This window comes from Raphanus sativus, chromosome 6 (assembly GCF_000801105.2).
Source record: "Raphanus sativus cultivar WK10039 chromosome 6, ASM80110v3, whole genome shotgun sequence".
Taxonomy (NCBI): domain Eukaryota; kingdom Viridiplantae; phylum Streptophyta; class Magnoliopsida; order Brassicales; family Brassicaceae; genus Raphanus; species Raphanus sativus.
In genome coordinates, this window is record NC_079516.1 from 5861052 (window position 1) to 5877881 (window position 16830).

General features: G+C 30.7%; 2 protein-coding genes and 1 long non-coding RNA gene across 4 annotated transcripts; 1 reads left to right on the forward strand and 2 right to left on the reverse strand.

Moving 5' to 3' along the window:
• Nucleotides 1-19: 19 nt before the first annotated feature.
• Nucleotides 20-3315, reverse strand: LOC108812022 (serine carboxypeptidase-like 33). The gene is made up of 9 exons (XM_056987782.1): nt 3017-3315; nt 2829-2936; nt 2591-2686; nt 2344-2436; nt 2057-2145; nt 1218-1636; nt 1011-1106; nt 508-613; nt 20-357 (listed from the first exon to the last, which is right to left on the reverse strand). The coding sequence occupies exons 1-9, from the start codon at nt 3282-3284 to the stop codon at nt 208-210; spliced, it is 1425 nt and encodes a 474-aa protein (XP_056843762.1). The 5' UTR covers nt 3285-3315; the 3' UTR covers nt 20-207.
• A 2709-nt stretch (nt 3316-6024) lies between these two features.
• Nucleotides 6025-8107, reverse strand: LOC108811206 (uncharacterized). The gene is made up of 5 exons (XM_018583249.2): nt 7872-8107; nt 7547-7785; nt 7015-7303; nt 6783-6931; nt 6025-6473 (listed from the first exon to the last, which is right to left on the reverse strand). The coding sequence occupies exons 3-5, from the start codon at nt 7243-7245 to the stop codon at nt 6278-6280; spliced, it is 576 nt and encodes a 191-aa protein (XP_018438751.1). The 5' UTR covers nt 7246-7303; nt 7547-7785; nt 7872-8107; the 3' UTR covers nt 6025-6277.
• A 2483-nt stretch (nt 8108-10590) lies between these two features.
• On the forward strand, nt 10591-12079 carry LOC108838950 (uncharacterized). 2 transcript variants are annotated; one of them, XR_008934934.1, is made up of 3 exons: nt 10756-10911; nt 11407-11775; nt 11862-12079. It is a non-coding gene; the product is annotated as an uncharacterized LOC108838950 (long non-coding RNA). The 2 variants fall into 2 exon arrangements; XR_001947609.2 differs by lacking the exon at nt 11862-12079 and having other exon boundaries at nt 10591-10911; nt 11407-11815.
• The last annotated feature ends 4751 nt before the right edge of the window (nt 12080-16830 follow it).

Below are 16830 nucleotides of genomic sequence, written 5' to 3' on the forward strand. Positions count from 1 at the left end.
TTAATTAGATGGGTATATATTTATGTTTTCACCAAGTTCGTACATTCATGTGATACTTCTTGTGTCCAAACTCATTATTATTATCATAAGATGGTTGGATAGTGGAAACAAAACAGTAATATGTTACATGTGGTTCGATTTATTATTTATCGATCCATGTTTTATTTTATATCATTATCATTACTAAATGATAATGTGATGATGTATCTAGGGGCGTGATGGAAGTTCTTGACCATTAAGAAAGGAACTGAAAAGCGCGAGAGCTTCTTCAGGTTTATTGAGTGGAACCAAGTGTCCTGCTCCTCTCACCGTTACGAACGTTAACCCTCCCTCGTACTCCGTTATCCTCCCTCCAACCTTCACAACAATCACATAGCAAAATAGACTTGAATACATAAACTCAAATGTAGAACCTACTGTGATATATAGGCTGACTAAAAATAAGATGAAATATTTTATATGTATATATCCACAGTAAACAATAAATTTACATAAATAAAATCTAACCTGATGGTTGTGGAACCAAGAGCGCCATTCAGATTTGACGGGAAGACCCAAAGCTTCAACACAATACCGACTCCCGATCACCGGCACCCTCCCGTCGGCGTCTCCACTGTTAGACACTAGCAAATATTTAACAGTCTATGCTTTTTTTCTGGAAAACCTTTAACAGTCTATGCATACATTCTCCTATGAATCATCAATAATTATTAGGAAAATTTTTATACCGAAATTTTTCTTTGTTTTTCAAAAGCTATCATAATTTATTTTTGTAAATATCAATTTAAAACGAAAATATCACAACTTTCTCAAGAGGGTTTGTAAAATGAATACTTTCCCACAAATGAAGAACTCATTTTGAATGTCTAAGAACCACTAGCAAGAATACTTCAGGGCGTAGTATGGCCACCACTATTTGACATATAAATTTTAAACCAATATTGAATGGAAAAAACACGAGCTATATAGAAGAAGAAGAAGAAGAAGAAGAAGATGGATGTAGATCTTACCTATAAACCCATATCTTGAGACCAGCTTTAATGAGCTTACGATAGGTAGACAACATTGATGAGACCGTGAATTGGTACGTTTGCAATATCGAATCACTGTATCAGACCGAGTGTATTATAATATGTCAACCTTGTTAATTTTAATATATACTTCATAATTAGTTGTAAAAAGAATTAAAACTCAGACCGATCGTATTTAAAACTTACTTGCAAACCTTCCACCTTGATATATCTCGTGTAACAGCATGAAGAGACGTTCGAACATCGACTCTGTTGAAATATTTTTCAGCATAGTCAGAGTAACAAGGATCATAACCTTCAAACCATCTCACCCGCTTGAACCAGTCTTTCATCGCCGGAGACTTATTGAAAACTCCTAAGAAGGAAGCTGCTGTTGAGTTACTGGTGGTGCACTTGGGAGCATATATATTATAAATATCAATCTCTTTGTATTTTTGGAACATTGTATTCATGGCAACGTTGCAAGGTTCCGTCCAATTCGATGACTTAAAGTCACAATTACGTTTTGCGGTGTCATAGAGACTGTCTGAGATTACTGCATGACTCCATGCGTATTCTAGAATCCCCCTATTATCGTACTCGTCGTCCGTCAGTGGATTGCCTACCTACGTGTGACGAAATACAGTGGTTAAATTAATTCTATTGCAGCATTGTTAAAAATAAACGAAATGCAAAAATGTTACAGTATACAAAAACATGCAGATTCAACTTGATTTTAAAGTTAATTACTTATAAAATTTCATTACATTTAATAAAATTATCATTAGAACAAAAAAAACATCATAACTAAATTTGAAAAATATCCAGCAAATAAGTTTGTGTTATTTTATTTAAAGCAACAAAAAAAGAAAAAGAAAAGTTTGTGCTACTATAGTAAATTCATTTTCTATTATAATCTAACATTAATTGTGTTGATTAAAAGTTTCTTTTCAACAAGAAACATCGGTCAGATTGGATCAAAGTTACGCTTTCCTCGTGCAAGTAGTTAATAGTTGCAACTAGTAAATATTAAAATATATACGTACAATGAAGCCTTTGAGGTTAATGAAGGACTCATTTGGTTTAACTTTGTTTCGATCGTATATTTGCTCGGCTAGCTGAGGTGCGTAGTGACCTGTAAAGAGTATAAGCCCATACGACATCATATTTTATAATTTCCTAAATAATTAGTTAAAATCCATTTGTTCATGCTTCAGTTTTGTATGTACTTGTCTAGTCCTATATCTTTTTCGCCTTTTATTAGTTGATTCTATATCCAGTTACCAATCCAAATACCGAGAAGAAACATGTGAGAGTAAATAATTAAGCTCACCGGCATAGCTTTCACCAGCGATGAAGAAATCACGAGACTTATATTGGGGATACCTTGCAAACCAAGCAACCATAAAGTTGTATGCATCTTCCGCTGTTGCAAAACATTATATCACATTATTTTTTATAAGATAGTTCCCTTTATAGAGTATGCTTTTCCAGTAGTTAAAAAAAAATTCAGTTTCTGAAAATCTGACCACCTTACTCAATGGTTCTTTTGCATGGGCTTCTAGTTATGGAGTACTTACCAACGAAACTGTCGTTGAGGTTGTCCAAATCGGAAGATGTGTTGGTGTACGAAAACCCTACTCCAACCGGTGATTCTAAAAACAACATATTCGCTTCTGCAAATTCATTGATTTTTTCGTTAATTTCTATTAAAAAGTTTCATAATTATTGATTTATATATTTAAAACCGTCACCATTTTTATTTTATAGTGTTAACATTTCATATTTAAGAAAAAAAGAAGTGAACAAAAAATAAACCTTGGATCCAAGTGTATTGATTGAATCTAAGGCTTGTACCATTTTCAGCCACACGAAAAGGTCCTAATTCAGATGCTGCTCCATATCCAACAGATGAACATCCAGGACCTGCACGCGGGACATACTCATAATTCACAAAAACATAGAAACGAAAAATGAAAATATTGTATTAAGTGACGTAACTATACCTCCATTGAGCCAGAGAACTAGAGGTCTTGTTGGGGCTTCAGACAAGGCTTCAAAGAACCAGAAGAAGAGTGCTCGTGTATTTTCTTGATTCACGTTGACATAACCTGAGAAGTGAGAGATCTTTGGATTCGATGGTTGTTCAGGAAGATTCACTACTTTGTCTGAATTTTGTGCTTCAACGTTATAATCTTGACGACGTAATGATAGTAATAATAATGAGATGATCAGCAGAAATCTTAGTTTTTTCCTAGGATGAGTCAAATCCATCTCAGATTTTTGTTGTCTAGCTGTTTTTTTTCCCTTTGTCTAACATGGTGTGTACATAAGTGGTGAATGGTGATTTATTGGGAATGTTGGTTGATTGTGGAAAGTAGAGTATGTGGCCACAAATGTAGGATAAGTCTTCACAATTGTTATTTTAATTTTTGTCAGGATTGTAATGGATGGAAGTTGAATGTGTGCTTCTGAGTTGTGAACAATCCATTTGATAACACACTGGTATCACAAGAAGAGATAACAGAAATGTCATCAAAATCTTCGGTTATATTTATTTCTACTTTGTCTGATTACATATTAAACTAACAATTTCCAAGTTCATCCATATTTTTAAACATTATAGAAATAAATCTACTGATTTAAAGACATATATGAAATAAATCGTATCCATATGTGCGATTTATGCTATTAAAAATCTTTATATTTGTGTACTTCATTACAGCTATTAGTGTCAAATTCACTTTTAACTAATTATTTCACAAAATAATTAGTTTATAATTTTAACCAAATTTTAAATAATTGAATTAATTGGAAAATACTATGCAGTGCATGTAAATTTGTAGTGTAATATTAATGTTTAATTAATCTTTATTTTGAAATCGGTTCTCTAGAAGGTTTGAGATGGTTGTTATGTGCTGAGTGTTTAGCTCCACTAATTATCATGTGATTAGCATTAGCTCACTAACTAAGAACCAAAGTCAATAATGAGATTCCACATTTTACAACTTGCAACGAGGCTTAGCCCCATGTTTAAGTGAACTATTATATACAACTTGAAGTGGACACTTTAATCCTGCATAAACAAGGTTTATGTTGAATGTTGGTGTCATTGAACGGGGCCGAAAAAGGCCGGATTCGCTAACATAAACAGAAAGTTTAATATACCAACACGTTTACTTTAAAATGGGCTGATAACGTATGTCTTATTCCGTAGATCTTCTAAATGGTTGTTATACATTATGTACTATTCAAAAGCCTATGCGTATTTTTAAAACTAAGTTTAGTACTATTGTTTGTGTTTTCATAACAAAACTAAAAGATATCAAATCCATAAGTATTGTTATTATTATTATTTTCTTTTTGATATCTGTAGGGATCCCCAAACCGTGGTTCGAAGATTAATTCCCCAAAACCTTGGATCCGAGTACACGCCAAGTGTAATGGAGCATGGTGTGCCTAGAAACTCACGGATTAGAGTAACAACGGATTCGAATTGTGTTCCTAAGGAACACAAAGACATCCCGGTCACTAACGCGTGGTTAAGTATAGTTATTTTATGTGGAGAAAACTAGAATTAACAAAAATGTTGGTCATGAAACGAATGATCTCTGAAACATAGTACAAAGAGAAAGGACAGAAGAGGAACGGACCGATTGATATTTGATATGGACAAACTATCGTTCTTACTAGTCATAAATTTAGGGGGACCCCTTTTGAGCCTTGTCATAGTTTTGCATTTGCCACAAAATGGTTTGAGGAGTGAAGACTATAAAGTATAAACCAACTAGGATAGGCCCGCCCTACAGGCAGGATTTAATGGATCGATATTTGTAAAAGATATATTTTTGTGTAAAATTTTTTGTATGTTAAATTGGGGGTAAATATAATTATGTTGTTTACACCAAATTTCAATTATATAACTAAAAATGACCGGATTCTAAATATATTGGCTATTTTAATCCTAAATTGTAAACTTTTATAATCTTTTTAGTTTTAAAACACTATAAACACACATAAATCAATCGGATTCAATCAAAAGCGAGAAAAATATTTCAATAAAATTAAAATGGTCAGATAATTGATAATTGTTTTCAATTGTGATGAATTTTTAAGAGAGAAAAAAAAATTTGTATCTTAATATTTTAAAAAGCTTCAAATGGTTATAGGTTATGAAATTATATAATCCAATAATAAAAAATACGCATTGAGCTATTTTGGTATTTACAACATCTCTTGAAATTTAAAATAACTGCCACAAAATTACATGAAATGTAGAAAATAATAATCTTGAAACAAACTAATGCAAAATATAATGTAGAAAATAATAATCTTGAAACAAACTAGTGCAAAACATTATGGAAAATATTATGGGATGAGGACCAAATAAATATTTAATAAAAAGGAGAAAAACAATGCAGACAATTAGCCATCCACACGTGATTCTCGTGTGTTATATTAGTCTATCAGATTGGATTCATCGAAAAATATGCTGACATTAGCCATCCACTCGTATCTTTCATGTCTTTGCTTCCAAACCTTTTTTAATGTTTTGGTTCTTTTTCTGGTTGGTTTTTTTCATTTTGTATATGTTCTTTTTTCTGGTTCCTTTTTTGTGGTTCGTTTTTCATTTTTTATATGTGCGTAGTTTTGGAGATGTATGCGGGTGAGCCATGGTAAGAGGTTGAGTCACGTGATCTTGTGTCTGTTTTGTTGAGTGGAGAAGCGCCTGAGATTCCAGAGTGTGTGCCGTCAGATGCAAGGGATTTTCTAGAAACGTGTTTTGCAAGTGATCCTGAGAGTAGAGGAAGTGCTTTGGGTTTGCTATTGCATCGATTGTTTGTTAATGCATAAACGAAACCACAAAGGCTATACTTTTGTTGATCTTTAGCGTCTACTATTTTCAAACCAATTTTAATGTTTTATAACATATAAATTCTGTTTAGGTATTTATTTGGAGTACATATCAATTTATACATAAAAACAAACGTATAGAAACTTATCCATACCTGACTACTGAATCCTTTCACGGTTGTGTATATTGTATTCTTGAGATGTTTTTCTTATGTTTAGAGTCACATGGGTATCTAAAACGTTATTTCAGTCAAGAATAAAGCGACAACAATTCAAAGGTAACTACAGAAATAGACTGTTATTCAGTAACCTATACATTGATGATAGGACAAAAGAGACTTCAAGAGAAAAGAGCAGAGTAAAAGAGTACATTCCAGGAATCAGGTAGACCAGGAAGATACCAGTGGCTACAATCATAACCAGGATGGTTCCAATGTAAGCACAAGGATGAGTATCTTTACGGCGCTGAGATAGACCGGTTTCTTCAATCTCCTCATCACTTTGTTTAAAATCACCCAAGCAACAGGTGACCCTCCTGAATATTTTCTCCCGTAGAATGGCTGTGTGCGACTCTTACATGACTTCATTGGCTCTCCCCAATCCCTTCCACTGCCAACAAAAGATCGTCTAGATAATGTTAGAGAATGAGATAACCATAATCACCTAGACAATAACGTACAGTATCAAAATAATAGTCATGGCAGGTTTTGAGCACACCAGGATAAAATATTCGTCTCAGTGCATAAATTTTAAAGAGCTATTATACATAGATCAAATGGTCTTTAAATTATCAATTTCTTGTATAAAGATTAAAATTAAAATGTTTATGATTCCCTAATAGCTATGATATGCCTAGAAAATGCTTAACCAGTAACATCAACTACCCATTGAAACAGATTTCTTTGTTTGTTTACTTACTCGGTGAACAGGAGAAACGCCATTGAAAAAAACCTTGGTCTTAGATGGATTGACAAATGCATTAACCCATCGAGCCAAGTGGTCATCCCTTTGTAATAAGCGACCAGTCTGTTCATGTCTTTGTACAATCTGTCCCATCTTCCATGTATCTGGGCCACACAAACACATGTAGACGTCATCAAATGAGTCAAAACTTAAAAACAAAGAAAACAAAAAGCCAAAGAAAATGTACGTCTGGATGTGATCGATATGGGTCCACTAATGCCAACAGTTGAAAATCAAGACGTCCATGCCTCTCCACAATTTTGCCTTGCTTAACTACCTCAATGATTCCGTTGTAGAAGACGCTCTGGTATGGTTTCCCTTCCCCGGCGGAGATGACATAACCCACCAGATCAAATACTCCAGGCTGTGCAACAGGGAGGAGTTTGATCGAATGCTCTGGTATGGCTACACTTTCCATTTTCCTTTTTCTGTATATCACTGTCTCTTGCCATGAACCACAAAAAATGTCACTCAACCTGAAAAACATTAAAAAGCTGAAATTTTAAAACACATCGAAAGATCACTGCTTCTCTACACAGCCTAAGTCAGAAACATTAGATAAAACAGGAAACTTTACAATCTAAAGTGAAGTTTGTCTCCGAAAGAAAACTATTAAGTAAACAGAATAAGATTCAACTTTCATGGCAAATCCTTTCCATCAACTTCCTGTAACAAAAACAGAGACAAAATCAGAATCAGAATTCAAGGCAAATCCTTACCATCGTCTTTTTCCAGCATAAACTATATATAACCCATCATCCTCAAATCACAAACCTGCAAAAATGGTAATTTCAAATAAGAGCAAAATCTAGTAAAACTCAAACAAAACCCAGATTAATTAGTCTGGCTCAGCGGTGGTAATCCTCTGTACAGCCTCTTCTCTCTTCCTCCGCACTCCTCTCTGCTCCTCCACACCGCATCGTTTTTCTGGTTCGTCTTCACCCTTTGATTATTCAAACTGCACCCAAATCAAAGCCACACAGTACACAGATGATAAGAAAGTAAATAATTTGTAGATCTAAAAAGCAGGAGGGGATTCGTTACAATTGATAGAGACGGCAGTGGGGCGGAGATCTCGTGAGGTTACAACGCAGAGTAGCGGAGATGCAGTGGCGGAGACGCCGGCGCAGTGGCGGAGTCAGAGACGCAGTGGCATCGAAAGAGGTCAGACAGCGTGAGAAGCATAACTCAAGATGGAGAAACCCCTGAGACTTCAACGGAGAAACTCGTTTATGAGAGAAGATGAAAAGCTCATCGAAGAAAACGATTTAGAATTTTCTTTAATGAAACGCAGAGTTTAAAGAAGAAGGGACAGATGTCGCGCCAAAAAGACTTCATTTAGTGAAACGGAGTGTTTCTGACGTGTCACGCTCTAAAAGACTGAATTTCTGACGTGGACGTCGACGTAGACACCCAAGAGAGATGAAAAGCTTCTTTTATATATAAAGATACGAATAGGATACTGGTATAAATAAACACTCGCTGACTCGCATATTAATAAACGTATTGATGTTACTAATTTATTGCAATATTTTGACCATTTTATGGCTGAGAAGACTGTGATTCTTCCGCACGCCCACAAAGTTTCAATTCCCCACAATCAGACTTTTGATTCCTTAACTCTGAAAGAACTTTTTGATTTTTTCTGTTTGTTTCATTAACCATTTTACCCATTTTGAAATAATTATTTCAAAACGAAATCCAGATGGAAAATCTTTTGCAATAATAAATATATTCAAAACACAACATATACGAATTTTTATAAAATAATTTGTTTAGTAGCATGTTAACTTGAGAAGAAAAATCAAAGCACATGGGTACGTCACATTTTACAACTTGCAACTAGTGTTGTAGTACTTTTGTGTGTAAGCATGATTCATTTTGGAATTTGAACTAATGTGTTTTCCCATAGAATTGAGGAATTCCATTTACCAAGATTCTCTTAATTTGCTCAAATGTTTAGCTAGGAAGCCTAGTTCAGCTGTGCTAAATTACAAAATTAATCAATTATGTAATTTTGTTTATGTCCGCGTGTTTGGGTCCCGTCGATTTCGGTTCAATTGATTCGCATTTTCGGATTTTTGATGTTATGTTCATGTATTTTACTAATTATCGAGTCAGATTCAGTTTGGTTCATTCTGTGTTTTGGTTCGGATCGAATTATAACCAATCTTTGAAATCGTCCAAAATATATTTTAAGGCACAAAATTGACAATTTTTCAAATTATATAAATTATTTACAAATCTAAATAAAATATTTAGTAAAACTATCTAAATTAACTAAAAGTATTCAAAACAACAAATAAAACAAACTACAAAAATAATTTGAATACTCTAAAATATCTAAGTCACTTTAACATATATAAAAACATTAACACATTTAACTAATTTCTGATATCTTTGGATCATAGTTCGGATTCGGTTCGGTTATAACTAAACTCTAAAGTAGTAAGCTCTTAAGTCTCGTCCGGATATTTTTGTATAACTGTTCGGATCTAGATTATTTTTTTATGTTCGGATTTAGGTAGGTACTTCGGGTTTAGGATAAAATATCTAGATCTAATTTAATCTATGAAAAACTGATAACGCCGATTAAAAGAAAAAGTAGAAACTGTTAAAAAATAAATGACATGTAAAATGAATAGAGTTTGGAGTTTTTATTTGATCTATTGAGTTTTGCTTTTTTTTTTGGTATTAACATTAGTAATATCTTCATAAGTTTTCCATGATTAAAAAATACTAGAAAAGGGAAGAAAAGAAAAGAGATGCTATAGAAAATCAAAATCAACTTTTGAAGATTTAATTTTAAATATAAACTAGATCTCGATCCGTTCAACCGCACACATATTTGTTTTCATTTATTTTTATATAACCATTTTGTTTTCAATTTTATACTGGTATATATTATTATATATATGAGGTGTGTCTATCAATTTTAAAACATAATAATTTTACGGTATATTTGTTTTTCATTGTATATTCTACCTTTCACATGTATTTGTATATTTTCTATATATATTTTGGTTTATTATTTTATTTTTGAAATCATAAATATATATAAAGATTGGTAAAATATTGTTGAAGATATTGTAACATTTCACAAAATTAGAAAGTTTTTTAAAAAATAAACTTTTAGCTAATATCGAGAAAATAATTAAACATTTAGTTTTTGTTTAATTTTTAAAACAAACTATATAGTTGTAAATTTGTTTTCATTGGTTAAAAGTAGTATAGATTAATCATTGTTAGATAGTGTTGATTTTTTTTTAAATTAAAAAGTTAACATCGAAAATATGTAACTAACTAACATATGGAGATATACTATTACAACATTAAATTATTGATATATATTCAATCCAAATCTGCTATCAAGTATATTAATTAGATGATATTATTTATGATATTATGGAAAATAATAGTATTTAAGGCGATATCAATTTCGAAAATATAAAAAACCATTTGAGAAGGTTAAAGCAACAATAAATATGTGAGTTTGATTTATATATTTAATAATGTGTTTTATTTAATATCAAATGTAATGTGACCAATTTTAGTAGATAGGTCATCTTTTAAAAGAATCACACATAAATAAAAAGTCATGATTTTTCTTTTTAATATATAAGATTCCCTAAATTAGTATCATTTTTCCTATTAAAAAGGATTAATTGTTTTGAAACAAAAATATGTTACTAATTTAATCGATATTGATGGTTTTAAAACCAAAGAAACTGGTAGCTCAGAGTCAAAGAGAAGAGGACCAGCTCCGGGCATAACGGTCAGGTATTCGGGCATGCTTATCTCCCGAATACTGCAACAAATGACGTTATCAAGTTCACTAAAATAGCTCATTCCGGGCAATGACAACGCCACGATCCCTCACAAAGGTCCAGTTGGGCCCGGCCCACGAACGTTACTATTTATTTATTTATCTTCCTCTCTTTTGCTAAACTCCTTCCCTACCTTCTCCTCCAAATACCTCACCGTTTCTCAAGTCTCTATATCTCTCTGTTTCTACTTCTCTCTCTGAAAAGAACAGAGAGAATATCTATTATGGATGAAAAAATGAGGCAGGAGTTTCTTCAAGGTGATATGCATATCATATAACTATATATGTATATATGTGTGATATATGTCATCATGTGAAGAATTAGGTTTTTTTTTTAGCAAAAAAAAGGAATTAGGGTTTCGTCAGTTCGATGTCCTGTTTGGCCATTGTTTACATCTTAAAGATCTTGTACGAACTAAATTATATAATACATAGATGTATATATATGTAGTGTATTATATACATAGACATTATCTATGTATAGATGTATATCAGACATATGTATTTATCCATACACACTTTCGCTACCTTCGTTTTTTTTTTCTTTTTGCTAAGTGCTACCTTCGGTTTGTGAAGATAAGTTCTTAGTTATTTGATTGCACATATGTTTCAGAGGTAAAAGACATGCTATACATACTCGCTTTCTTATATATATGTGTGTATGTAATTGGATAAACAGATATACATGGTTTGGACTTTTACAGCTAATATTGTAAAACGTAATAAGTTCTGTTTTTGTGTGTGTGTCTGCAGGCAACATCAAAAACATTAACATTACCATCTATTGTGAGGAGACTACCAGTTTCTCTTCAAAACTCCTTTATTGATATACCCCGGTGTTATCCCTACCTGAGCTTTTTTTTTCTTTTTTTTTTTTTTCAACTCTTTTGTTCTATTGAATTATTCTATTTTCTTGACCTTGTAAGACCTTTTCTTGACCTTGTAAGACCCCACCCCCTTTTAAGTATCTCAACCTTCTATCCTTTTAAAGTCTCTCTACTATCTCTTTTTGGTGTAGAATGTGTATGTATCTCTACTCCTAGTTCATTTGAGTCAGTTTTTCTACCTTGTCTATCCCTTCTGAGCTAAAGTTTACATATTCTTGTTGGTCATTGATGTAAGGTTGATATAAATTCCAAATGAACAACTTAACCTTTTCTTATTTAACTTTTGTTGGTGTTGGTTACATTGTTGTAATAAAATTACAGGAGGTGAAAAATGTCTCGCTATCATGGATACTGGCAAAAAGTAATGAATAAGGAAACTGGCAAAAGGAATTATGCCTTTACTCTCTATCTTTAAGGCTTTGGACAGGAATTTACTTTTGTTTTATATGTTGTGTTTGTTTGGGTCTGACTGACCCCAAAGGCCAAAGCCGAACCAAAGATCCCTCTTATTAAATAATTCATCAGAATCATTTATTGCCTGTTTCTCTCTCACTCGTGACTATGTTGGGCTCTCACTTTCTGTACTAATATCTCTTTTAGAAAAATCCTACCTAGCTAAACTTAGTATCTACTTGTGTTTTGACAAATAATCTTTCCTAGTGGTGGTTAAACCGGTTGACGGATGGGTATGTATAGGTTAATAAGTTTTTTCATAATCCATGGAGATGATCAAGATATGATAACAAATGTTTGTAGCAACGAGTACGCGTTGCTAAATATGAGTACACCTTAAATTTAAGGTTTGACAGATGTTTAATGCTATGCTCCATTGCTCCATTTACCGGTTTACCTAGTTGTTAGATTATGCTATTACTTCCTCTCCAATTAAGTAGTCATCATATGAATATAAATAACGCCAAGTTAATACTTCTTTTAACCAATAGAACGGCCACAAAAATCCATAAAACCTTTTTGATATGTAAAGATCTGATTCTGTATGAAAAAGACTACACTTTAATTGGCAAAAAAAACCACCCATAATGATTAGTTTGATGATCTTTAGAAGAGTCAAATAGATAGAAAGGGGCAGGTTTAACTGAGAATAGAGGAAAAGCTGAATCACCTTTGTGCGTTGTATAAGAGTATAAATGTTGCTTTTTTCTCTTATCTTTTTGCCATTCCTCATAAATACATATCATGTGAAGACTTATGATCAGTCTCATATCATAATTGTACATATTTATATCTCGTTTTCAAGAAACAAGATACAAAATATAGAGTTGGTTTGTTGATAGCTTTCATTTCAAATCAACTATCCATATATATGTACTTATAATCGATTTTGAGACAATTTGAGATACTAGTCTTAGATTTTGTATATGAATTATAAAAACTCCGATGTAATACTTATAACATAACTTTCAAAGAATGTATCTAAGATGAATTATAAACAATTGATATTTGACTATTATCATTATCACACACACACACACATATATTATATATATATATATATATATATATAACTTATTAAGCTATGTAGGACAACAACAACATAATATTCTTCTTGTAGATTTCTTTAAAAAAATTGGGGGTTTAATGATAGAGAGGTATAACAACAAGGACATTAGGTAAGGGTCACATGATGGCTGCATTTGCCCAACCTATTCACCGTGTTTTTATTTACCACGATCATTAGAATTTTACGGTTAGGGTTATCTAAATTTGCTGGAAGTTGGGCATGAGCAGACATCACATTAGAAAAATGTCAAAATCATCATTGTTTTTATTCAATAAACACTATAATGACATCAGCGAATATAATTAGTGTGTAATGTTGGTAGCACAAAAGGAAAATGGTAGTAGCACATGCATGATATTGATATAACTAAAACAGGTCAGTTAACATGTAATTTTTACGGAAATTTGATAAGCTTGATTGAATATGTATTAAGGAAATCGAAAGCTTACAAATCATTAATGCTCTACTATTTGATTATTGAGTAACTGTACGTAGACAGTAAACCAATTATTCTTCATCTAAATAAATTGGTTTCACTTTGTCAGCGGCCCCTTTAGTTATTATGGTAGTGGGACGGTGGAGAGATTAATTATACCAAAAGTCTGGTCAAAATCAGTTTCCACACATCAATGCCAATTTTTGTTTTTAACATTGCCATATTCGACTTTAAGAAAATTTCGATACAACTTTCTTTATTATTATGTTCAATAATTAAGGTTCCGAATGGTAATATCGGATTGAGCGGTACGGGACAAACAGATTAGATAGCATGGTACAGTTTAACTGGCAGTTTGTATAAGAAAGATGCATGGTGCGAAAACAACCGTGGTTCATGTTAAAAAGCGGTTCAAGACAAGTATGAATGATAACATCTATAATAATAGCCCAAGGATAAATAGTATAACTGCGGGATACATATAATATAATATATATATTATATTTTACAAACTAAAAAATCAGTGATACTAATATAATTTTTAAAATATAAATTTTACTTTAAAAATATTTTATAAAGTTTCAAATATAAAACTTCATATGCTGTTACTAAGATTAATAATATAGTTTATATATTTATAAATATAACTATATTTAGTTTTAAAATAATAAAAAATTAAAAATTTTTATAAGTCGAAATACTAAAATTTTGAATTAGTAGAATACTTTTTATCCAAAATATTAAAAATATTTGAATTATTATCAACCCCAAAAAACTGTCCGTTTACTCTTTAATATAAATTAACCAAAAAACTAGAATTGAATGGGAACAAAAGGAATTTGTATGCTTGGATATAAGCCGGTTTCCTCTTTATTACATGAACTGAATTGAAACATAAATAATCGAAGCGAACCAAACAGAAACCAAACTGAGAAGCTAATTAGCTAAATAATACATGTTTGAAATAATATTTTTGAATATTATATAAATATTAATGGTTGAATATGTGTTTTAACTCATAGCAATTAAAAATAATAAAGAACAAATTTATATAATAATGTACCTTAACTACATTTTTATTTTGTTAACTAGACAATACAGATCTAAAATATATTTTTGCATATTATATATACAAATACTAATGGTTGAATATAGGTTTTTTTTATCTTTTTACACCAAAAAATGAAATAAAAATAAAATGCATTTTTTTATAATGGCCTTGAATATATGGTGTAGGATGCAATTGTAAAGTACAAAAAAACAGAAAATACATTAATTTTAAAAAAATTAAGTGAACAAAAAATTAGTAGTGTAACATAAAATATTGTAGGTAGCAATTATTTGAAATAAAAAAACAATAGTATAATTATGCATGTGCGTTCCAATATATTCTTTACCATTTATGGTTATGTAATTAATATAATATTTAATTACTAGATAAAACAGATAAAGAATTATGCGTGAATGGTAACACTATCCCGCACCGCAATGCCACCCGCCTTCTCGCGGTTAAACATTCACTAGATTTTTGACCCGCCCTTAAAAGGGCGGAAAATATTTTTGTTGGAAAAATTATTTTACGTAATAAAAATATGATTTTTGATAAATATATATTTAACTTTTTTATGATTTATCTTAAATTACTTATATGACTTATTTTGTTATTTTGAATATGACTAAATTTTAGAAGACTCTAAATAATTCTAACCCGTAATATGATTTATTTATTTAAACCGAATTTAAACTTATTTTACACTGATTTTTTAATTTAAATAAAATATTTATATTTTCAACACTCTTGTATTGAAAAATTCATTTGTGCATTTCAAAACATTTTCTATATATTTTATTAAATTAATTTATGTGATTTAGTTTTTATTTTAAATGAAATTATTTTAAGGAGTTGAGATAATTGAGAACCATATTATGATTTTGTTGATTTAATCATTTGTTATTTCAACTTGATTTTATTTTGAGGTTTTATTTAAAAATGTAATTAATAATGTGAAAGATTTTTTGGAAAGATATGGAGTAAACATTTAGGAAACAAAATTTTCAAAAAGACTAAAAACTGAATTATATTAAATATTCTTTAATATAATTACAAAATAATGACTTTTGATTTGTTGCAAATAATGTTGGGAAAAAAATACAGACAATTTCTATAATTACTTAAAAAAATTTCAAAGACATATTCATAAACAGTCATCTATTTGCTTTAATAGTATGATATGACCAGCTGAAACAAAGATATATGTTTCATTTATTTTGTTTTATTTTAAAATAAACAAAATAAAAATATATGATTCATCGAATCTACTAAATAAAATGTTAGGTTATTCGAATTTATGCTGTAATATTATATGCTTTGTTGAAAACAAATTTGACTTATGGAATTTAACGTTAGTGTTTTTATTTGTTTATTTATAAAACATTTTTAACTTTAATTATTAGATAGTTTATAATATTTTTGAATTATGTTGTAAATACTTGACTATTTATAATTAATTAACATAACATTATTTGAACTATGTTTGTAAGTACTTATATTTCTTAAAGTTAACATTGGTTTTAATTGCTACAATTTTATTTCTTAAAATATATGATCGGAAATATAAATAATTTTTTTGGGAGAGTTTTACTCCTATATAGGAATATCTATGATTTAATATTTAGGAAATTTAACTAAGAAGAATATCTTACTTTAGTATTAGTTCCACAAACCTAGCTTATTAGTTATTTTGCAGATGTTATAGAATCTTTCAAATTTAAATGTGATATATGATTAGGAATAGATTTTATTATTCCAGATTTATTTTAGTATCTTTCAAATATAGTTTTGTTTCCATCACTGTCGATTAAACTTTGTTTTACCATTAGTCAATCAATTATAAATACAAACAGAGGAAAGTAAAAATACATCGATCTAGCTAAACAAAATGAAAACAAACATGTACAAAAATGTACAATAAACCAAAACCCAAAAGAGCTTACTTTTTGTTAGTTGTGGGGTCAAACTTATCATATACCCAGAAATAGCTTTGGTTAATCGACAGTAGAGCATCAACCTAAAACACTTCTAAGAACAACCATTATCACCAGTTTTCATATTTAGATCGACATGCACTCATTGCAAACCAGCACCCATAATCTCAATAAAAATAATTGGTAAACCTAACTTAGAATCACAAAAACACAAATCACGTGCATATTCATCTCTATTTGAATCGTTAACAATCTTTAGATCAATCTATACAAAAAAAAAATCTTATTTTAACAACAAATCATGAGAACAACACCAAAAATGAGAAAGAGAGGAAGAAGATGGGGAA